At 36.3% G+C, this 25324-nt stretch overlaps 1 protein-coding gene across 4 annotated transcripts in view; it reads right to left on the bottom strand.

The window, feature by feature from the left end:
* LOC127631200 (calsenilin-like) overlaps positions 1 to 25324 on the bottom strand; it is a 77755-nt gene that overhangs the window by 14841 nt on the left and 37590 nt on the right. Inside the window, exon 1 of one of the 4 annotated variants that reach the window (XM_052109242.1) lies at positions 13940 to 14066. The exons of 2 other annotated variants lie outside the window; for them this stretch is intronic. In XM_052109242.1, coding sequence (XP_051965202.1) covers positions 13940 to 14045 — 106 coding nt within the window. In that variant the 5' untranslated portion in view covers positions 14046 to 14066. Of the gene's footprint in view, positions 1 to 5123; positions 6820 to 13939; positions 14067 to 25324 lie in introns of those variants that run through there. One more of the 4 variants, XM_052109243.1, reaches the window with a different exon arrangement.

The raw sequence follows: 25324 nt of genomic DNA, 5'->3' as shown, positions 1-25324 counted from the left end.
CCTCTGTCTCCACATTCACAACTCAGATAACATTTCCTATGCCTGAGTTTGATATCTTCTAAATCAACAGCAACCTCTAGTGGTTAAGCTTCTGAAATGCACAGCAGTAGACTTCTTGCAATGAACAACTAAAGACAAGGAAGCTGAATTAAAATGTGCTGAAAGATGATATTACTATTATGTAACACTGTCACTGATTACATATTAGATTCACTACACCAGAAACCCAATCAGAAATCTAAAAAAACCTTCACCCTCCTAAAACACAGAGTACAGAGCTTTTAATATCATTAGGCTAATAATATCTATATAATAATAAATTATCTGTTGGGTGGTCTGGCTCATGCGCCAGTACTGGATAAAGATTTGTGTAGATCATGTGTAGATTACATGGAGTACTCAGACCCTTCAGAATGATGACGTGTTTTTTTGCATAACTGACTGTTATGACAAAATGTGGTGTATAGTATCGAGATGTGTACACTGCCCACCTGTAGTCTATGTGTGTTATGTTTATGTAATTGACCTTTGGCCTGGGTTGCTGAGACACTCAAAGTGACCAAAACAATTATTGCAATGTAAAATATATAAATCTTCTCAATGTTTGGAAGACTTAATCTAATCAATAACCATTAAAGCAACATTGACACCATTTACTTCTTACTTTTATTGTAAATGACTCAACTTTACAAGTAATAAAAAAAAAAGAAAAGCTTGACTTTGTAACTTTTATAAAAATTGTATAACTACCTTCAATCATCAATTAACTGTATAATCCCCACAATCATCAATTAATATAGGGAACACTTTCATGGATCAATTACGGATGGATATAGTGAATATAGTGCTTCGATAACTCATCAAATTTAGGAAGTAAAATGGCTTGAAAACAACATTTCATGATGTCTTTTAGAGGTTCTGGTCTCTTATTGGTCACTATAACTAATGAGTGACATCTTAAATATCATGACATTGAGTAAGAAATGAGAGCGGTCAGCATTTTGAGTGTCACAAGTCAGGAGCTCAGTAACCACAAACACGTAGGGCACTCGCACTGCTGTAGCAGCTACAGTATGTGAGGAGTTACCAATTAACCTACAGTACAGTATGGTGTCAAAGGGATAGTTTACCCAAAAATAAAAATTCTCTCATTATTTACTCTCCCTCATGATATCCCAGGTGATCCCAGGTGAGACCAGCGGACCCATTTTCAGGTAGCCGTAAAGAAAACCTTTTCAATACAGCATTCATAATATATGAAGGGTAATGTTAGACTGGGTTTTGATTCAAAGAGTACAAGTGAGAGAGAGTGAGAGAGCCAGAAAAAGAGAGAATGCAGTATTTTCTCTCTGGGTTTTTCCAATTCAATCGCAACTCTCTTATCTAGTTTCAGGAGCTCCATTTACTATGTCCCTCCACAAGCATACATCTCGTCCCCTGCCCACACCTTTCGAACCTTCCACCGGACTAAATCCCTCATTCCTCCCCTTTTAGATGACTCTAAATCTCATGCAGAAAGGACTTGCCCAGTACACGCTAATTCCATCCTTTTTTCTCAAAAACTCCAAAATAGACCAAGTGGGGAGCGGTTGAAGCATAACGATATATATATTTTCCAGCTCCTCCTGCCTCTACACCTCCACTGCATATATCTGCAAAGTAGTTCGCAATTCACATCTGACCCCTCAAATACTGCAAACCCCTCCCCTAGTCTCGGGACACTCATTCAGAATTGTTGTGGCCACAACGGCTGCTCATCAAGGACTATTAGAACCCACAATGAAGATGCTAGTCTGCTGGTCTTCCTTATCCTACCAGAAATATATCTGACCCAACCCTCAAATCATCACACATGCACAACTTCTTACCTATCTGGTGGCGGTCGGGAGCTCTCACTGCTCATCTACATATTTTCCCACACTGTTATCAAATTCAAGCACGTCTATTGTCCTGCAAGGACATCGCATAACCATATCTACCCTCCTCACCAGGGCTTCCACAATCCCAAGCATGGATTTCCATTGCATAGGTAGTGTACAAGCCTAGCTCACCCTCATTGGAGGGCTCATAATCAACCTGGGAAATCTTTCAACAAAGGGTATTGCACGACAACATCGCCATTATAGTATGGCTTTATGCAAGTTGTTCACCTTTTGGCAAAACCATTAAACAATACCCGCCCTCATCGGAGGGCTCATACTCAACTTGGGTTATCTTGCAAAGAAGGGTATTGCATGCAACGTCACCGTTATCGTATGGCTTTACACTACGTTGTTCGTCTTTCGGCAAATATAACCATCAAATAACGTCCGCCCTCGTCAGAGGGTTAATAATCAAATGTTGTTTTCTTTTAACGTAGGGTATTGCATGCAACGTCGCCATTATCGTATGGCTTTACGCAACATTGTTCATCTTTCAACAAATATATTTCAAACAATGCCACCCTCGTCAGAGGGTTCATAATCAAATGTTGTTTATCTTTCAACAAAAGATACTGCACAACAATGTCGGCCTTGCCATAGGGCTTCATATCACATTGTTCATCTTTTGGCAAAGATTCTGCACAACCACAGGCTCCTCGATGGAGGGCCCAAATAAGGACAAAATCAAAAATCAAACTCAACAATCGTAAGCATGTCTGTTGCAAAGGTATTGCACAACCATTTCAGGGATATTGTGTGTTTCATGCAAAGTGTCAATTCTAGGTTTTCACATCTCCTTTTCTCTTCTCCAGATTGAACACAAAACACAAGACCTGGTTCGTGACCTGACTGGATCTATTCAGAGTATAACTAGTATAACTATAAGACGGGTCTTACGCCAAAGAGAGACATTACATTCCTGTTTCATATTCATCAAATAAATGTCATCTTAAATTGTACTCAAGTCAGCGAGTCTTCCTGATAGAAATGTAAGCTCAGTGTAGTTCTAGTGGGAAGACTCTCAGATCTGTACACCATTAGCTAGGTAACTCCTAGCCAATCATGTGTCAGCCATTGCTTTATAAGACTGCTTACAATCTATCACATTGCTGTTTCAGTGTGCCAACACAGTCCCGTCGTGCACGGGGTTAGGCTCGTCGCGCCCGCCTCTTATCTCCTATCTGACGGTTCCTAGGACAACTTCTTCAGACCTCCAGACGGGGCTTACGCCACATCTTAAACTTTACTCAAATCTGCGAGTCTTCCTGATAGAACTACTGTTAAAATTAATTTGATGACTCACCTTAAAAGCCTGACACAGCAAGGGAAATAATGAGTTTGTTAAAGCTAAAGTGGAGGCTGCTTCAGCTAAAAAGAGACAATACATTGACTAAAGATCATTCAAAAAATTGTATGTGAGCATTCAAAATGTTCATGTGATCCTGACAGGAAACGGTAAATGTTTGGATTTAGGGACGTGGTTATATAGAAGATTTTTTTAATCACTTCACCATTTTAATTGAATTGAATTGAATTTTTGTTTAGTTTAAAGTGCAATTTGAGTCTTTTAAGTTTTCTGTGTTTTATGTAATTTATGTAATTTGTAAAGCAAAATCAATAAAGCAAAAATATTCACCGACCTTGGGGGTTGACCATATAATTGGATTTCACGATATTTTAAATGCGATTATTATTCAAATAGTTTTTTACATATCTCCCAGACCAAAAGGGAAGTAAAATTTTTCATGAACAATTGTAAAATGAATTTTATGGAGACAAGCACAAACACATGTCCTCAATTCCATATTGCAACATGTTACCTATTCATTTTTGCATATTTCTTTGTTTTTGAGTAGTCTATGGGCAATATAAACATTTGATTTGATTGAAAAACTTTGTTTTTGAAAATAGTAAATTATTTGTTTGTGGTATGTCGAAACCAAATGTCAAAATTGGCTCCTTAGTGAATAAAAGTTGAAAAATCATTGCATAATAATACATAACATAAATAATTTTTTTTACCAATAATTGTATTTCTTTTACATGAAAATAATAATTAATTAAATGCTAAGAAATTGAGAAATTAAATACTTCTGCATGATAGTAATTATTGTAATAATATATACTGTATATTTATAAATATTATATTAATGATTCACTTGCTGCTCCCAATAACGCTCAGATGATGAGAAACGAAATAAACATATTTAGAACAGAAACAAAATCCCTCAAAAGGCAATAATACGTTTTTGAATTATTTTATTTAAAATAGCAAAGGTAAATATGCTGTTGTGGGATCTATTAAGAACAAAATGTCTGAAACATTCTTAGAAGAATAAAATGGTGTTCTTTTATTAACAATCAGACAATCTCTTCTTATCCAACTGAGCTGTAATAAGCTGTCAATAGATGACGGTAATTCACTATTTTTGTTTGCGACCTGCCATTACAAAAGAAGAAGATGACGCTGCCTGATTCTGATCAGCAGACATAAATATGCTGCCAGATCGTCTGATGTTTCTGAAAAATTTGGCTTCTATGCAATAAGGAAGGCTATTAGTTATAATCTGACCAACATGATGTAGCATTTGGTCATGCTACACCGCTACTTGCTGGAAAAGCTACTCTGTTTTAAAAGCAGCTGAGCTACTGTCAAGCTACCGATAAAAGTTAGTAGCGTCACTACATGTAGTTAGCTACTCCCCAACACTGTGGCAGTCATTGTTCTAAATAACTGGATATGAGTATGGGTACACACATTTTGTATCATGCATCCTTAATACATACAATCCCTGAGCTAGTTAAACTTTTTCACATGTTTCACAACAGGTAATAATATCTATGCAGAGCAGAATAACAAACAGTATCGTCCCAAAATCAAGGAATATCCTTCAAGGAAGATGACATTCAATACCCCCAAGCACAATTGTAGTTGAGAAAATTACAGTAAACTGGTGTCATAAAGTAGGAACAATTACTGCATTGAGTATAGCTAAATATTGGAACTGTTAGTTGATTTTGTCAATATTCTTTTCCTTTAATGCATCACAACATGTGAGAGGAACATGGTCAAACACCATCAGATTGGTTGACTCCATCATGGGGATGCACCTGACGCAACCCCAGTCCCGAGGGCCTCATTGGTCAAGCACATCGCCATGACAACAAAGGGGAGGACCTCAGTTCTAGAATGTTCCTTACCTTCCAACGACATGGGTTCCAGAATGCCGAACTGCTTGAGAACAGCCACGAAAAGTACGATGACCACTCCAATTGCAAAAAGTTCCATTCCGTGAATACTCATGGCTGCAATGATTTAAGGCTCTTGGCACAAGAACTTCAAGAATTAATGGAAGTGATTGTATTAATCTGTAAGTGAGGAGGGGCTTGCTAGTGCATACTAAGAAGGAACAAAGTCAAATCAGCCAATATAACATGGTAGCAGAAGTAGGGGCACTCGAAAAGAAAGTGGCAATTAATTTAATCAGTTCCTAAGATGAATATTAAAAGGGAAAATCAGGGGATATTTATGGCAGATCTAAAAGACCTCTGGGTGTATGGGAAAGCCAGTTCTGTCTAGTTACATTTATTTTAGTTATGCGAGTAGAAGTCAGTCTTTCCATGTTAGGTCATTCTTCTTGAGAGCCCCTTCGCATAAATAAAGAGCTGGATTGCAGTTCTCTTACACAGACCAGATGTGTAAAAGCCATTCTTGGCCACAAATGTTATTTTCAAGAGTCAACAACAGACAAGAGCATTTTAAACTCTGCCGTGAAGAGCTAATGCGGCAATGCTGCAGATTTCGCCGTATTCCAGACTGTTGATCCACTGGTGTAAGTTTCGGTGTAACATAAGAGGTACAATAGACAAGGCTAAAGAAATTCTTTCACTAGATCCATAGAAAAACAATTTGGAATTGTGACTTTGATGGGCAAGAACATTATCGAAATTATCATATTTCACAAGTCTTAAGTGGCTCTTAAATCTTGATCTTCTTGGTTTTGATTTGACACGGAAATTTGACACAAATGTACACCCGAGAGCCTCAAACTCAAATCAAAGTCCATGAACCAGTCATTAGAGTAATATTCAGTTTATTTATATGCTGGATCAGCATCTGGCACTTCCTTTGTAACTGCGACACTGAAGACTGAGAGAAGAGGGATCTGTCAAGGACAAGCTGGCATCTCGAATTCTGGGCAACCTGCTGAATATGACATTGACATCCAAAGCATTCAGAGGCCTCCTGTCTATTAAACCAGGTGAAAATCAGCAGTAATGCTACAAAGTACTTCTTGTGGTAGTGGAAAAAAACAGGAAAATCCTTCATAGCATGCATGGATGTAGAGGAGCAGTCATATCCACCTTTAACCAGGACTGGGCATACATCCACGGCTGGGAAGTCCTAAATATTTTCCTTCTTAATTTTTGGCCTCCTTCAGAATCTTGTTAAATGGTCCATCAAGTTTGCAGTTACGTCTTGGGAGTGGTCCTGTGGAATTTCTGAAAGGAGGGAGTAATGCAGATTGTCTTCTCTTCTATCTTAGGGCTTCTGAAGCATCCTTATCTTTTCAGCATCAAGTGCTTCTATCTCTTCCAACTTGTACTGTGCAGTTCAGGCTCTTTCTCCCTCCCTCTCTCGCTCGCTTCTCTTGCCCTCTCTTGTCCCGTAATAATCTGCAGTGGGCAGTTTATCTTCACCTCTCTGTCCATCCCACCCCGCCTTCTGTTTTTCTTCCTCTCTGCTCATCTATGACCACTCTATCTCTTCTTTTATCCATTGCTTACTTTTTTAGTCTCACTACCATGGACTACAAAGTCAGACCCTTGTGAGAACTGGTCCTCTGTTGGTTCACTGACCACAATCTCTTTCTCTTTATCTCTCTCTCTTCCTGTCTTTCTGCCTGGGGACCTATGGGAAAAGTCAAATTTCCAAACAGGGCAGAAAGCAGGAGAGAGGGAGCGATACAAGGGGGATCGCATTTCAGGGATGCCCTCCCCTACCGATTTCCCAGCTTCCATCCACCCACATATCTGTTCCATCTGAAACATTCTTTTTCCCTCTCCTCTGTCTCAAGTGAAAGGCCTCTGCAATAGGACAGCCAGAGGAGAATACATTAGTACACAGAATACACTATTAGAAGAGTGGAGTTGAGTTGAGTTGAAAGTGTGTGTGTACATACTTAGCTATAATTTGGGGACGGATTTGTCCCCATAAGTTAGCTAAATGTGATTTGTTTTTCTTTGAGTACATTTGGCATGTACTCATTTGTAAAATCTACATATACAGTAATTAAGTAAATAATTATTTTTGAAAATTTAATGAAAGTGGTGCGGGTTAGTTTATAATCCACTTTATACTGTATATAAACAATAGAGTCTGCTAAGTAAACAGAGTAGGCTGAAATACTAGTTTATTCAAAAGTCCTATAAATGTAATAAAAATTCATTAAACATTTGTTTTTTGGATATTTAACAAGGGCAAGGGATTTGCAATAAAAAAATAAATCTATAAAAATATACTACACACGTTAATAACATTGCAATTTTCATCATAACCATGTCTCCAATGCCGCATTTTCAGTATTATAATGCATGCTCTCTGTATATAATGCACGCTCTCTGCAAGCTACTCTATTTATGACTGGCGTCAGTAGAAGGGCTAGTTGTGTATAGGAATTAATGTTCAGCTTTTAGGAGTACGAGGCAGGTTCCAGTAATGGCATTAGAAGATGAGCTTAATCTTAATAATGGCTAAAGCATGAAACGTTTGCTGACAAGACACTATGGACTAACAGAACTCATTGAACATTAACAAGATAATTAGAAATACAATGTTACCATCTGAGAGGATGGTGCAAATTTTCTGGAAACCCTTCTGATAAGAAAGAATACATCAGTCAATAGCACAAATACATATTTTGAATTAAATTCCCATTTAAACACAATTTAAAGGGACAGTTCGTTCAAAAATACAAATATTATGTTGTTCCAAACCTGCATGAATTTCTTCTGTGGAACACAAAATGAGATGTTAGGCAGAATGTTTGGGATTGACAGCCTCAGTCACCATTTTCTTTATGTGTATGGAAAAAGGATGCAATAAAAGTGAGTCGTGACGACTTTTGTGTTCCACAGAAAAAAATCAAAAGGGCTTTGGAACAACATTTGGATGAGTAAAGGATGACAGAATTTAGATTTTTGGATGAACTATCCCTTTAAGAATTCCTAGTCCACTTTTACATTTCATGTGTTGAAAGGCAGGTGTTCTTCCTGCGTATTGATCTGGTCCACTCAGATTACAAATGAGACCTTTTAGACTTATCCATCATTGTTGCAGAATCCATTCACAGCAAATGACAACACAATGACCATTACTATGAAGGTATAGTCTGGCAGAGCAATCCCTCTTTGTGTACAAACACTGCAATCCCCCCTCTACATGTTCAGTAACTCGACACGCACAGAAATGAAAACTGATATAAGGCAGCTGGTCCTCTGTGAACTCCTCAGGCTCAAGAGCTCTCTCTCTCTCTCTCTCTCTCTCTCTCTCTCTCTCTCTTTAATGAGGTTTGATGGATCAGGCTTTTATTGACAAACATCCTGGAACAAACTGACAACATAACATTAAGAACAACAACAAAAAATGTAAAAGTTTATGAACCTGGGATAGACTCAAATTGATGGAAAAGTTTGCAGAGAGGAAATTACTCTTGATAATTACTCTACTCAAATGATGCTTGATAAGCCAGGGTTACGTCCATTTTCCAGAGACAATTACAGATAACATAGAGTTAGCATACCAATCACCATCAGTGGTCTTAGTTTGTCTGGACACAATATTCAGAAAGGTGGTCGATCCATATGAGTTTTTCAATGGCCGATTCTTAAAGGGTAGTGCATTCAAAAATGTAAATACTGTCACAATTAACACACCCTCAGGTTGTTCCAAACCTGTATGACTTTCTTTCTTTCATAGAACACAAAGGGAGATGTTAGGCAGTGTCCATACAATGAGTGTATATAAGTCTAAGTGTTTTTTTTTTCTTGCCAATAAAAGGTATTCACAACCACTCATGACATGTAGACAATATATAAGATAACAAAAATAAGACAGAGTCATTTTCATAAAAAGGACTGATTACGCAATCTGAAAATATCATAACATATCATATCATATGTGCAAAACTGAACAAGATTAACACTCTGATTTCCTGTACACAAAAGCCAACTGTAATTAATCTGACATTGTAGGTCAAATAGAGCCCTCTATTGGACAATAAACATCATTGAGAAAATTTTAAATGCTTTTGGGACATAACAACAAAAGAATGACATTATTGGTTTAATAAAATGTTTGTCGGTCTGTCTGTCTGTCTGTCTATCTATCTATCGCTGTCAGTCTGTCTGTCTGTCTATATATCTCTGTCTTTCTGTCTATCTATCTATCGTCCATTCGTCCGTCCGTCTACTCTACATAGAGTATTTCTCATTACAGGTTTCAGTATTGACTAAACTCAGTGTAAAGTATACTGTATTTATAGGTACAGAAATGAGAAGAGAAAGTAAGAAGAGATCTGTGGTGTCTTTGGGGTGGTGCATTTTGTTTTACCCAAAGGTGAAAAGACGCTTGGAAGCTATTATAGTTGCAAGGAGCATCTTCAGAATTACTCACATTTCCAGCTCCAAGTGAGTATATATTGATTCAGCATAAAACATTTTAGCATTTAAAAGAAAAGAAAAATGTTCTGGTCCTGAAATATTTAATGCTGCAAGTATGCTTTGTGCTTCCTTTGAAAAGCTTTATAGACTTACTTCCTTATCATAGCATTGTATTCTGTAATCCAAAGTATCCAGGGCACTTAATCCAAAGCAGTTTTCTCAGAAATTAAAGATTTCTTCAATATCATGCAGTTACTGTAAAGAAAAAAAAAAAATCTAAACTATCACAGTTTTTCTCAGTCACTTTGCCTCAATTCTCAAATTTTTCAAAACATTAATTTCAAATCTCTGAACAGTTAGTTTCCTGTTCACGACAGATTTGAGTATCTTATCCATTAAAGAAAATTGCACATGTTTTGGCACGTGTTCCAAAGATTAAGTACAATTTTCTACAATTTGCACACTAACTGAATGCGCATGGCTTGCTGATCAAAACTGATGAGTTGATTTTCAGTGAAATTGTCACTCTTCACGACTTCTAAACATTCTTTCATCGTGTCAGCCATCATATGCAAAATAATACATTCAGTTATCAAAATCTGTCAGACATACATGTATATTCCATAAATATCTATGACATGAAATGTTTGTGATGTCTGCTAAATTTCTGGTCAGACCAACAAGATGTCCACCAAGAAGATGTGAACTTGTAGTGTTACGTACTGTGAGGAGGTACACTTTATTGTTTTTTACAGAACTACCACAGGTTTTTTCATTCATTTAAATTTTTTTGCATGGATGTCATTTTGTGGCAATTTTCTGCTCACTATACTTTTACCTACTTTTGAAATCGGTATCTAAAAAGCTCAGTGTGATACACAACAGCATTCAGCTAGATAAAACTGACCTTCTTGTACAGTAAGCAGTCAGTGTCAACAAAAAAGAAGAACAAAAATGTAATTTGCATATAACAAACATTTCCAGTGTTGACTGTCATGGTGAAAATAACATCTAAACATTTTGATCAGTACGGCTCACACGATGACAAATAAACTTTCATTTTGGTTGCATTGGCCAATTTACTGACACAATAAGTAGGTTTTGAAGCATGAATTAAATGTTTTTGGTGAGCTACTACATTTTGCAAACATGCAATAGAGTTGTGATGTCCCATAAAACAGTTGTGACAGTTGCACGGTTGCACCTACAGTTTAGAGAATGTTGAAACGGTTTAAAAAAAATGAGCCAAATCAATTGAGAAAAACTGTAATATGAGCAATTATTTGATATCAAAACTTGATTGTTTGAATATTATCTGAGAACATCTACAGAGTTTTTATGTTTCCATTTTTTCCCCCATATCTGCTGTCCTTCCAAATAAATGTTTCTGATGACAGATGCAACAATGTTTTACCCTCTGAACCAGCCACCTGCGCTGAATGACACTTTAATCTCAGCGATACGTATGTTTACATTCACTTACATTCTAGATTTTCAGCTCCAATTACAGTACTTCACATCTCCTCAGAACAGTCATTCTGCAGTTAGTGTTTTTTGAGTTTTGAAATACCACTTCAGTGTGGTTAAGATGTTAAGCCTAATGAAGGCATGAGTTTGCAAGCATGTGCAGAAATTCAGATTAATTCATTAATTGAACAGATTTTTTCTGTGGAACACAAAAGTAGTCACGACTCACTTTCATTGCATCCTATTTCCATACACATAAAGCGAATGGTGACTAAGGCTGTCAATCCCAAACATTCTGCCTAACATCTCATTTTGTGTTCCACAGAAGAAATTCATGCAGGTTTGGAACAACATAATATTTGTATTTTTGAATGAACTGTCCCTTTAAAATGTAATATTCTTTTCTTTTAGAGTGGATCAATTATGGGCAATATTGCTTCTGTGGTGTTTTGCTGATCGTGTTTTTATATCATTGTCTTTATGGCTACTGCAAGAGATGCAGACAAACCTATCAAATAGGTAAAAGAAAATATCTAATGTTTTGCACACACACACACACACACACGCACACACACACACATAAACACACACACACACACACCTGTATATATATTCAATTATTAACTTCCATTTTACACAATGCAAATAATAGTAATTGCTCTTCTGCAACATCTCGAATCTAGATAGCGGCACGGAAAACACAATGGTAAGATGGAATAACAGTCTCTAATGAAACTCATACAATTAAATCTAGAAACTTTTGGGAATTGAGGGATTAAATGTGTTACATTCAAGTGATAATCAGTTCTCGTTATTAGGTTGGGTGCTACACATCTTCAGCAGCACCCGTCCAAGGAAATGACAATATTAGGATGAGCTCCATCTACCAGAGTCTACACCACTCTGCCACTGACAGACAGTCAATCTATGAGGGTCTCCAGCAAGGGAAGAGTCAGTTTTCATCCATCTATGAAAGTTTTGACAGCATCGGCACACAAACAGTTTCAAACGCAAACTTAGATATCAGCCAATCAAATATCTATGAGTTATGACCCATAAATTGGTATTTCCAAGATAAACCAAGATATTTCGTATTTGGGTGATAAAATATGTATTCAGTTATAACATGTAGGTTATGATAATTTAGGCGTAAATTAGGGGAATTTTTTCTGTACTTTATAATGACATAAAAATTCTACTTTTGAAGGATATAGTTTTTATTAGCTTCAACATTTTATTGTGTTTAATTATCTAATCCCTAATTTTTAAGACATTTCAATGTTTAAATTGATTTGGTATTTATTTGTACATTTTAGACGGTGGCGCTTGAGTTTGCTTAGCGAATGTTACAGCACCTTCAATTGAATCTGTGAGACAAATAATGCTGTACATTGGCAAAGTAAATTTTCTTTAATCCCAGCAAATACATACATAAAGTCCCTGCATCAACATTAATAAACATGTAGTATTTTGCAAATCAGTGTCCTAATTTGCAGCACAGCATTCTGCTTTCAACGTACAAATAGCATTTAATAAACCCTGTTGCATTCTGGGATAAAGTGGCCCATAACTGCTGGTCTAGGATCAGTTTCCCAAAGCCAAATCAAAACATTAACTATTGGGGAATCATGAAAACTGACTCTAGATCCGTGGTTTGGACAATATCTTTCTTCCAACATCTCTTGCTGCATTCATGTGCAGTGAAAACGTACTGTAGCTATTAATGCTTGGACGTGAAATAAAACAATTACTTTTCTTGAATGAATGCAATGCATTTTGTGTTTGGTTGCATTATACGAAAGAGCTGTTTTATAGCATTAAACATGATTTCATCTAAAATAATAAATACATTTTTTAAAATGAATTACGTCTCCACTTTATATAAAGCACCCGCACTATTTTCAGAAGCACCCTCAGCAATTGTGATCTGGGACCGGGCATGATTTTAGAGAACATTTGAGTTCACAGAAATGAAAAGGGACAGCAGAGCACATATTTAACAGTACAACAGAAAGACTGTTTTAGGATTAAAACATTTTTTATAACTGTAATAGCTGTAATAATGCAAAAATGTAATTGTTTCAATATTCAAGCAGAGTAGCTTTGTTAGGTGATTACAAAACTTGCTATCTTTTGAAATTCAGAAACAACCTATTTCTTTTTTTTTTTTATGTGTTCAAAATGAATTGCTAGCTTAATGTCTAACTAACTTGTTGTTTTAGGAAGTTCAAGACTTTTTCAAATTCTGTGACATTGCATACTTCATAGATGATGCCATATTTATGAGTGGATTCAGTGGATTTGTTTTATTATTTTTTATTTTTTTGCTTTGTGGAAATCATAGGGCCCTACATGTAACCACAGTATAAGCATACTCTGATGACTGAATTATGGAAAATTAATTAACATTCTGTGGTGTTAAGGCTGTATAACAACATCTTGGGGTTACAATACAAATTTGTGTATTTGACAGCTATCCCGAGTTCCGATCGTTACCATGATTTTGTACATGTAACAAAATCATTATTTGCGACACAGTCAAACAGTTTATTATACTAAAACAAACCTAGAACAAATAATACATTTCCAGGCCATTTATTTTCAAGATATTAAGTAGTCAAAAGTGTCCCTCATACAACAATCATCCAATTGCACTTGCAATTCAGCTACATTGCTTGTATAATACAATTCATTTAAAATTGTAAACTGACAAAAGACACCTTCTAAAAACTGCCCAATGTAATTGCTGTCTTTTGCTTCATACCAAACTCAAGATGCAGGCTCTATATTTAAGTACAGCGGTTTTAAACGAGTAGTGGAAAGTGGCAAAGAGCAGACGGCAGACTCAGCTCGAAGACAGAGTGTGTTTTTGTTGAGCACTGCATTACCTGAGTGATGATAGCGTGCGATGCTGTGCTGAAAATCAGACAGGAAGCTGGGTCGAGAGAAACGCCGACGTGCCTCTAAAGAAAGTGTAGCCATCATGCTTCCCATTATAGACTGCTACAAAAACCACACCAACAACTCAAACACATTTAACTGTGATAACGCATTCACATGGAACTACAGCTTTTCTATGTAACAGTTAGGAATATCTCTGAGAAGTGTAAAAGACCACATTGAACAGTCTGTTTGGTGACTGTTGGTCAGTCACTCAGGAACATGTACATGTGACACTTCAAAGACTTGATGACCTTTCGCTTAAAACACAACACGCACCCTCTCTCCTCTGGCATCTGTTTGGAATATTTTTTTGTTTTCTCCCTCACAGAGATCACCCCACAGATAAGGAAATATTAATCCGTGTATGAATAAAACAGATGTGCAAGAGACCCCTGGGCTGAGCAAAGAACAAAGTGTCTTCATAGAAAGTGCATAGGCTTTATTGTTAGTGCTAGTAACAAAAGTAGGTTCAATTTAGGATACATGGATACATGCTAAGAACTTAAATTTAATCAACTGTCCCAAAAAGACAATTTAAAGTGCAGTAAAATACAGCTGTAGTTGTTCAGTCAAGCAGATCTTAAAGGAACTGGGTGAGTTTGCTGTTCTGACTGTGATCATGAGCTTGCTCCACCACTGACAGGCATACTTGAAGACCACAAGACGGCATTTTGGACAGGGCCAGGTTTGCGTTAAGATGATTTAGATATGTTAGCAACTTGCTCTTAATGTAATAGTTCACCCAAAAATTAAAATTCTCTCATTTACTCACCCTCATGCCATCCCAGATGTGTATGACATTATTTCTTCTGCAGAACACAAATGAAGATCTTTAGAAGAATATCTCAGCTCTGTAGGTCAGTACAATGCATAAATCTCCACCTTTGACCAGCCCTGAACAGTAAGTGGTGATATGCACAAAGAATGCGAATTGACAAGATTGAAAGAAGAATGTGAAAGTGAAAGAGGAGATTTATAGTAAAAAAGGACTTAAATATTTATCTGTTTCTCACCTATTATATTGCTTCTGAAGACATTAATTTAAACACTGGAGTCTTATGGATTACTTTTATGCTGCCTCCATAAGGTTTTAGAGCTTGAAAGTTCTGTTTACCATTCGGTTCCATTGTATGGGTCTACAGAGCTGAAATATTCTTCTAAAAATCTTCATTTGTTTACAAAAAATGTTTAAGACATAAAATCATAAACAGCCGGGATGACATGAGTGTAAGTAAATGATGAGAGAATTTTAAGTTTTGGTGAATATTGAATGAATATCATTTTGGTGATATTTCAAGATTAATATCTCAGCTTCAACTTAAGGGAGCACGGTGAGGTTAGTTGTGGCTCTAATTCTAACATGGGCTTTTCTGTGTAATGTGATGGTCATTTTCAGGGTGATTCTGTAACAGGGCTCATATGATATCAGTTTTTTGTGTAAATTTTTAAATCAGTGCAGCAATATATCAGTGTGCTTTGTCTTATGTCCCGCATGTCATGAGCAGTATTCACGCATTAACTGGAAACTACTTCAGGCTGATTAACTGTATAAATCCAAGTTAAGTGTAAATGCCTTTTGATCTGCTGTTCGTATGATTGACAACTGGAGCATGAATAAACAGCATTTCTGCGTGTGCACAGCAAGGTGACCGCATGAGAGATCATTCATTCGTTCACTCATTTACTCATTCACTATTTCCTATATAGTGAATGGCAGTGACTGCACTATATATCAGCAGTGAGTGAACGAAATGAGTGAATGAATTCGGACGCTGACGTATCCACCGAGTGTCGGAGCTCTGGGGCTGCCACAGAAACAGCATCATATGCAGTTTTAAAATACTTGGGCCATACTTGTTATTCTTATTAAATAATATATTAAACAATAAATCTTCATTCTTTTTGTCATTTTTAATATATATGCTAATATAAAAAGAAAACACAGTTTAACAAATGTACATTATTGTATTTATATGTTATACTTAAGTGTCTTTAAATTCCATTACAAGCTGGGTAGTTTTGCTCATCCGACCAAATTATCATAACCTACATGTTATAACCGAATATTTATCCACTGAATTATAATTTCCACTGTGTGCTGTCTCCTGAGTTAAAATAATATCACATTAGTGGATTATTTAGTAAATAAAGAATTCTTCAACTTAATGGCTAAATTTACAAACATAAATAAAGAGTACATTTTAAAATGAATCTTTATGTTTTGCCTCTTTATATTTTATTATGTTATTTTAATCAAATAACAATTTGTCAAAAAGTTATATAATACATTTAGCATGAAATAAAACATTGCAGGAGTGAAGGAAGCAGTAAACTCCCTGCTCATACGTCTTCCCCGTGGTGCATTATGGACAAAAAATAATTGTCGAGTGTACATCAAATGTATACTTGAAATTAGAGTGCATTGTGGGTAAAAATTTGTGAACAAAAGTAGGGAACGAGTGGCTTGCTTAGAATTCAGACTCTCCTACAAAATGGCGAAAATGAAATAGTGCACTATAGTGTATAGGGGGCAGTTTCAGTCACAGTGTATGTTCCGCAACCTGGGTTGGTGCCCTACGCAGGCTGCATACTCTGCGTTTAGGAAGTGGCAGTCCTGCTGTACCAAACTAATGATCTAAATTTTTTTGACATTGAAAACTGAAACTACACTGAAATAAGAGTCCACGCAGGCCTTTAAAAGCTATGACATATCGAAAGTATGCATTAATTAAGCATGATTTTGCTTTTGGTTTATATTTCAGCATTATATAATATCCCTGTGGGACATTTTCACATTTTCATCGTAATATTTACTAGAAAGGCTTCCAAACCTCTTTTCTTATTGACAAATTCATGCAGATCTGACAAGAGCCCTTAAAGGGTTAGTTCACCCAAAAATTACAATTATCATTATTTACTCATCCTCATGTTATCCCAGATGTTTATGACTTTCTTTCAACAAAAATGAAGATTTTTAGAAGAATTTCTCAGCTCTTTTGGCCCATACAATGCAAGTAAATGGGTGCCAAAATTTTAAAGCAAAAAAAAAATTCCCATAAATCAGCATAAAAGTAATCCATAAGACTCCAGATGTTACATCTATATCTTTAGAATATTTAAATATGATTTGAGAATGTGTGCATGAGCAACTGAGAAACAGATCACTTTCAAATTCTTCATCTTGTGTTTTTGGTAGGGCGGTCGATTTAACGTGTTAATTCAGTGTGATTAATTTTACAAAAAAATAACAATAAAAAAATTTTACGCAATTAATCGCATGCCCCCGAACCATGTAATTAATTCAATAAAAAATGTTAATCGATTGACAGCCCTAGTTTTTGGTGATTTAATATTTTGTCATAATTTCCCTACTCGCATGTTGTTCCAAACATGTGTGACCTTCTGTATTCTGTGGAACACAAAAGATGTTAGACCGAATGTTAGGGACTGACAGTCTCAGTCATCATTCAATTTCAAAATATGAAGAAAAAAAAAAACAAATTCACTGAAAGTAAATAGTGACTCAGGCAATCAATCTCTAATATCTCCTTATTGTGTAGCATGCAAGAAAGAAAGAAAGAAAGACATATGGGTTTGGAACAACATGGTGGTGAAAGATGACAGGATTTACATTAATAACAATATTAATAATAATTCTGTAATAATGTTAAATGTGTATTATGTAATGGAATATAGAGGAGTAAACATCCATTATGTAATTTGTGTAAAAAAGTAACGAGTTACTCACAACTTGAGTACTCTTTTAATAGGATACTTTCTAACTCTTTAATTATGTTAGTACTTTTACTTCTACTTGAGTAATTAAAGTACCAGATGAGAACCAATTGTTTAAAGTAAACTTGGATGGGCTTCGATACTGACGTTTTTAGAGGGATCGGGTATCGGTCCGACGAGCCCGACCCAAATCCGATACTGTGTGTTAGTCATGTTTGTTACTCTCAAGGTCAAACTGACATAAAAGAACTGTTAAAACGCCATTAAAGCGGTTCATATGACTCATGCATTTTATTCAAAGCCACTTGAAGACGTGCGATAGCTCTGTGAATCGCACTGTGTTTAGTAAGTAAACATAAAATGCACGCGCAGCTGCAATGCGTTAGTGAATGGCAGTGCTCTGTTAACACACACATCTGTGGCTATTTTTAGCCTTCACACGTGCACAATATTTGAGCGCTACAAACGAACATCATATCAGATGTAGATTCTCAGCAGTTTGGTTCACTTATATGGATTCAGAACGGCACCTGAGGTGCATTTTACCAGAATTTAAATAAGCGAATTAAACTGTGAATAAAAAGCGTGAGGTTTTAAAAGTTAAAGCTGTCACGGAGAGACTCACGGAGGCAGATATGTGAACTCAGTAGGTGGAGATTTATGCATTGTACTGACCTACAGAGCTGAGATATTCTTCTAAAGATCTTCATTTGTGTTCTGCAGAAAAAATAAAGTCATACACATCTGGGATGGCATGAGGGTGAGTAAATGAGAGAATTTTCATTTTTGGGTGAACTATCACTTTTAGAGCAAGTTGGCAAGTTGGTTTATTGAGCAGAGGATTGAAACAGTAAATCCAATTGAGCAGAGTGGCAAACAGCAGGTAAGTAATATCCAGACAGTGTATTGACACATGAAAGAGATCACGCAACAATTGTATGTTATTTGCAGGCAATAATGAAGACAACAGTATGTTTGACATAGTAGAAAGTTCTGCAGTCTCAGAGATACCATTGATGAGGACAGGCAAAGAGTGTGTGTGAAAGCGGGGTATTTAGGCAGTCTTTAATTAGCCACTAATGATATGCAGGTGCATGTAATCAGAACTCAGGGAGTGCTGTGACGGCAGTGACTAAACATGCACGATTGAGATATATTACTATTATAATATATTACTATTATTATTATTATCATATATATGTTTCATGATAAGCTGAAATAATGTGTAGTTTGAGGTTTGTGTTTCTTTATATATTAAAGAGAACACCCAATTATTTCCACACAATAATGTAAAGATATTCTAAACTGATTATGCAAAATAAACAACAACACTGTTATCGGATCGGCCAATACTGAGATTTCCGATATCGGAATCGGATCGGAAGTGAAAAAAGTGGTATCGGGACATCCCTAGTTTAAAGGTTAACAGGCTGCTAGAATGAGCACTTTTGAGAAAGAACTAATCACAAAATTTGGATTTGCCAAAGTTTAAGATCTTGAGGAGTATTGTTAAGCAGCTCATTAATGTGATTATTTGAGTGAACAACCAATTTGTTGCATGCCATACCACAGTATATACAAAATTAAAAAAAAATTATAATAATGAAACTATTTCGACCACACTCTTCTATGTGCTAACAAATAATTGTAGACCACTTGCACTTGTGCTAGCTGCTGAAACAACCATCCATGTAATGGATGATCCTGTCCACTGTGAGGCGCTAGTGTATCAATGACTCAACATGAGGCTTTAACGACATTCACAAGTCTCTCTCTCCTCAATGTCCTCATTGGCTGACCTGGATGAAGGCCACTGAAATGTGAGAAGACAGATCGAGTCGATCTGACTATTTAAGGGACATATAAATGCTTACGTAGCAGACTTATGATCATATTCTGCTGCTTAACCTGCATCGTCCCTCCTGACACTGCAATTTCCTGTCCTATCCTCTCGACTTGGAAGCTGTCAAGAGAAAACAGTAGTTTAAGTAGAACAGATTTCATAAATATTTCTCACCAGTACGTTCAAATCTAAGGACGGTAGGTAGGAATGTCAAGAAGTGGCATCTCTCAGCAGTGCACAAAAAAGAGGACAAACTGAACATGACTGATTTAATTATTCACATGGAAGTGGAAGTCTTCGACTTGAGCGCTTGACATGCATCTGCCCTTATAGTCACAGTGACAACATTACAACATTACCGGCAGAGCTAGTTTTACACTGAATTATTGCCCTATGGAAGAAAAGACAGACAAATCACATTATCAACAGATGTTTGTATAACATGCCATGTGATAATGTGTTTTTGTCTCCTGAATACATTTAATATTAAAGAAATAGAAAATAAAAAAGTGAATGAAGAGACTGTGTGAAGCTGGATAGCAATTGCAGTACCTTGTTCAAAAGAGCCGGTAACCAAGCCGATGAAGCAGCTCAGCATGCTGGCCAACTCCCTCTGACACTCATCCTTACAGTCGTTCACTGCATCCATGACTTCTGTCCTTCAGTAACGTCTCTCAAACTGTCTCACTTTATTGCTGCCGACCCAACAGCCACTGTTGAACTAACTCACCTCGCTCTCTTTAGACTATCACCAGAACACTTAACACTTCAGAAAACGTCTTCTCTGAAAAACACTGACAGCAAATCTGAGAGCCTATCAAATTTCTTACTCAAATTTTCTGTTACCACCCATATTACAAAAGGTTTTAGCTTGAATTCACGCATGAATATTCATGACGTCGGCATCACACTTCAGAAGTGAGTGTCCTTTGGGTTGCTGGAAGCAGAGGCGGTCCTTGAGTGGCAGTCATAACTCAAATACATCCCACCCACCCCCCGGTCAGATTACATTTTGGTCCTACAACAAGTACTCTGCCAGGCCACCCCAGTGAAAAAAATCCTGGCACGGCCCCCCCTGGCAGTGATTTATCTGATTGTCATACTTTATGCTTTTGTTTATCAGAAAACAACCAAAACTATACAATCTTTGCTTCCAGAGCTGGAGTGTTTTCTGCACAGGGCACAAAAGGCTCAATGTTGCTGAATGTCGAACACACCGCTGATTTATTATTTGGACAATACGACACCTCCCGATCCAGACGTGGATGGTAATCCAAACCGAACAGTGAGTGAGGCCCTCAGCTTAAATAAAACTGAAAAAAAGGATTATGACAGAGTTCTATGTATAAGACATCCTCAAACGTGCCTAGAAACTATTGTCTGCTATGAGTAGTAGGAAGCAATAATCTCAGACTTGGTGTTATATCATTTAACCCTTAAATGCATACCTCAGGTCTTTAGTGACCGGGGACCTCATTCCACATCCTGTGCCTCATCCATTTTTTGGATCCAGTTATGCCCACACCTGTTTAGAATTCCTCAATCTTTCTCTTATAAATAGTGTAACTAATATATATATATATATATATATATATATATATATATATATATATATATATATATATATATATTATAATGGCTTCAGTTCCAAAAGTGTATGTTGTCATTAGAGACCCTAGGTATATAATAGTGCTGTATTGTTTTTTTTTTAAAATGTGTACTTCCATAAATCATATTTTTATGATGATTTCATATCAATATAAGTTTACTATCACAATATATCTATTTCTTTGTTTATTACAAGACACATGAGAACTATATCTCATACAAATGAGCACTACAAAAGTATCTGCCCCTACCTGACCATCATTTCACTTAGGGGTGTACTCCCTTTTGTTGCCAGCGGTTTAGACATTAATGGCTGTGTGTTCAGTTATTTTGAGGGGACAGCAAATTTACACTGTTATACAAGCTGTACACTCACTAGTTTACATTGTAGCAAAGTGTAATTTCTTGTTCGTGTTGTCACATGAAAAGATCATGATACAAAATGAAGATACAACAATGTGAGGGGTGTCACTTTTGTAAGATACTGTATACACACACACACACACATATATATATATATATATATATATATATATATATATATATATATGTTTTTATTTTTTTTAAGCAATAAAGTTATCCAACACCTATATCATCCATGTTAAAATTAAATGCCCAGTTAAACTTAATAGCTGGTTCTGCCACCTTTAGCAGCAACAATTGCAACCAAACACTTCCGATAACTGGAGATCAGTCTTTTACAATGCTGTGGTGGAATTTTAGCTCACTCTTCTTTGCAGAACTGCTTTGGTTCAGCCACATTGCAGGGTTTTCGAGCATGAACTGCCTGTTTAAGGTCCTGCCACAGCATTTAAATCGGGTTCAAGTCAGGACTTTCACTAGGTGCAACATCTGTGAATTATCAGTGTTCCATATGTGTGTACACATACTGTACATATTATACATGCTATTTGTCACGGAAGGTGGCGCTGTTGTTACAGTGATTGACTTGATTTACATTTAACATTGCTGTTTGATGAAGAAAGATGATAGTAATAAGTCCTGTTCTATATTTGTCCTGATTTGTTGCATCTGCAACGGTAGCCAGCTTGTAGGTGATAGCTGTGCAGTGTAAACCTCACTCCCCTAGCCTTAAGAGATGCACTAGCGACTAAGGCTAAAGGCAATGGCTTTTCTAGCCTCCTTGCTGGAGTTTCTGCCTCCAATGCTGGAATTACCAGTTTAAATCCAGCTTGGGCCAGGTCAAGTAGGACTGGTGACACATCCTCTCTTTAAAGACCTGAGTAGTTAATAGTGTTTGGTAAAGGGTTTTTTAAGGGTTAATATTTACATTTACAGTGTATCAAAAACTTAAATTAATTTTTTTTAAAGAATATTTTATTTAGGTAAGTTTCTGAGTCATGATTTTAGTTTCCTTTTTTCCAATTATTTATTAATTAATTCGTTTTTATTTTAATTTCAGTTATTAAAATGATTTCCTGTTTTGTTTTGCAAACAATAACACTGGGACGTAAAGTCACAAGAAATCAAATAATCTCTTCCATCTAAGACCTCTATATCTCTCAATATAAGGTCACCGGCCTGATTCTGAGGCAATTCTCATCCTACGTCTCATGTTTCACTCTTCCTATACCCCTCTCTGATTTCCCATTTGCAAGTCAATCTCTGATTTCTTCATCCTGCCCACAGTTCCACTTTATTTTAATGGTTGCATGAACTCAGTATCTCATCCTCTCTGTCTCTCTACTCTCTTTTTTCAAAGCCCTTATCAGTGATTCTCTTTGTTCTTTCAGCATTCCTGATTCAAATAAAGCAAGTTCAGCATATTGATAAAAGTATTTTAAGTACAATAACAGCTATAAACTGTCCCAGCAGGATCTCGTGGCACTTTTTTCAGAATTTTCTGTTTCTTTTCTCAAATTTTGCAATGCAATTTGCATTTTTTTTGCACTGAAAACTCACAAATCATCATTATATACCTCTGCAATTGTGTTCAATACATTTACAATGTACAGTGAATTCCAAGTGCGATTGTTCCCGGTGCCCCCCGCAGCATTGGTCTGGTTTCACACTCACTTGATTCTATCGAACCCCGGTCCATTTGAGTTCATCTTAGATCATCACAAACACGCATAGTGAACACAACGTGACTCATCATACTTTTTGCTTTTTTTTTGGTGCCGTTATGCACAGCAGAGTGAATGACAACTGCTTATATGTGCGCTTCCTGGCGTAACTCATCAGATGTCCAGGGGAAAATGGCTTGCTGCCGCTCTCAAACGGCATTTTTTGAGGAGACAGTTGATTGCAAGGAATTAATTAGCATTTTTGTTTACACTGTACGCTTACACTCGTGTCCAAGGTAAAGTTATCGCCACTGTCATCTATTATGCCCTGTATTTATAACCTATAATAGTATTTATAAGATAGATAGACAGACAGACAGAAAGTATTTATAATGTTGATTGTACAGACAGACAGTAAGAAAGTATTTATAGTGTTGATTGTACTTGTATGTCACTGTGGTGTCATAAAATTTTGGGACTTTATAGTACATTATAGTTTTGTCAAAACTAATGATGTTATCATCGGCTAAAATGCATGCACAGGTTACTTTACTCCCTGAACGAGTGCCGCAGTACGCTCCCCGGACCGCATGACAGCTTTCACATTACCAATTTTTCATGCGAACCATGCTCTCGAACTAAACTGCCAGTGTGAAATCCCCCTTAAGTTTAAAATAGACGTGCACTAAATCTGTGAACTAAAAACACAAATTAGGATTCAATAATCGGGCCAGTTGCAATTATTACATCATCTAATATTTAAATCTGAAACACATACACAAACAAATTCAATTAGAGTGTATTTGAGCATTTATGTACAAATTTAAATTCCACAAATGTTTCTGAAAAAAAAAAGAAAATATGAAAATGGCCATTTTTGTCATATTTTGAAATATATGTATATATGTGATCATTTTATTTTAGTAAAAAACATTTATGAACATTTATTATCAGCATATAAGCATATAGCTATTTCAGATTCGTAGCCTATTGTATTAAGCCCTTCAAATTTAAATCACATTTTACAACACAACTAATAGGGATTTTAAGTGAATGTTAGGGATTCTTTGTATAAACGCAGGTTTTGTGTCTCATTAGCAGCACTCAGGGTCAAGATTAAACACGAGCTGTGATGTATGTGTGCTGTCTACGGTCCCGTGAAAGTTTAGGAGGATTTTGATAGTGAAAGCACAACGTGGAGAAGATGATACACTGTTACTTTGGAGTTGATACTATAGCTGCTGTGTATTAGGATATGTTGTATGGTGTCATTTTTATATCACCAGAACTTGAATTTGAAAAAGCCTCCAAATTCACAATCTTCAAAATAGACTGGGTGTAATTTGATGTTATCGAAAAGTTTTGCTGTTAATTTTAAATATTTGAAAAAAAAATTGTGAATTCACCTAAAAACAAAATCTGTTTTAATTATTCAAGTTTTTATTTTTCTAGGTGTGGATTTCAAGTCATGTGTCAATATTCAGGTTGTTGAATATGGGTTGTGAAATTCAGGTGTCAAAATTCAAGGATGACATCCGGGAATGCAAGAAAGAGCAAACGAGCCTCGATGTAAGGTCTCATTCACCCATTCACACACACACCAATGATGGCTGCTATGTAAGGTGCTAGCCTGCCATTGTGAGCAACTTGGGGTTCAGTGTCTTGCCCAAGGACACTTCGGCATGTGGAGTCATGTGGGCCAGGATTCAAACCACCAACCCTGCGATTAGTGGCCGACTCCCTCTACCAACTGAGCCACAGCCGTCCCAATAATCAAACTACCTCATTTTAACAGCAAGTCTGCAAAAAAATATATAAAAAATAAAAATAATAATAATAATTGTAGTCGAGAAGTATTAAATAATAAATCTAAAAATAAAAAGATATATTTCTATACATAGAAATATATGGGTATATGGGTACCTCTTGTTGTTACTGTAAATAAGTACAATAATACAGACCTATGGCTGACTGAAACAACAGCCGCCTTTACCTTATTGTAAGAGTGTGTTGCATGTCTTGGCTATTTGATAATATTTATTATAATTATATTTCACTTTCTCTTGCACATTTGTACTAGTATTGAATGAAAATATAGTGAACTTTCAATGTACAAC

The sequence above is a fragment of the Xyrauchen texanus genome, chromosome 37 (genome assembly GCF_025860055.1).
Source record: "Xyrauchen texanus isolate HMW12.3.18 chromosome 37, RBS_HiC_50CHRs, whole genome shotgun sequence".
NCBI lineage: Eukaryota > Metazoa > Chordata > Actinopteri > Cypriniformes > Catostomidae > Xyrauchen > Xyrauchen texanus.
Note: the sequence above shows the minus strand (reverse complement) of the source record. Positions and strands in the feature narration are given on the sequence as shown.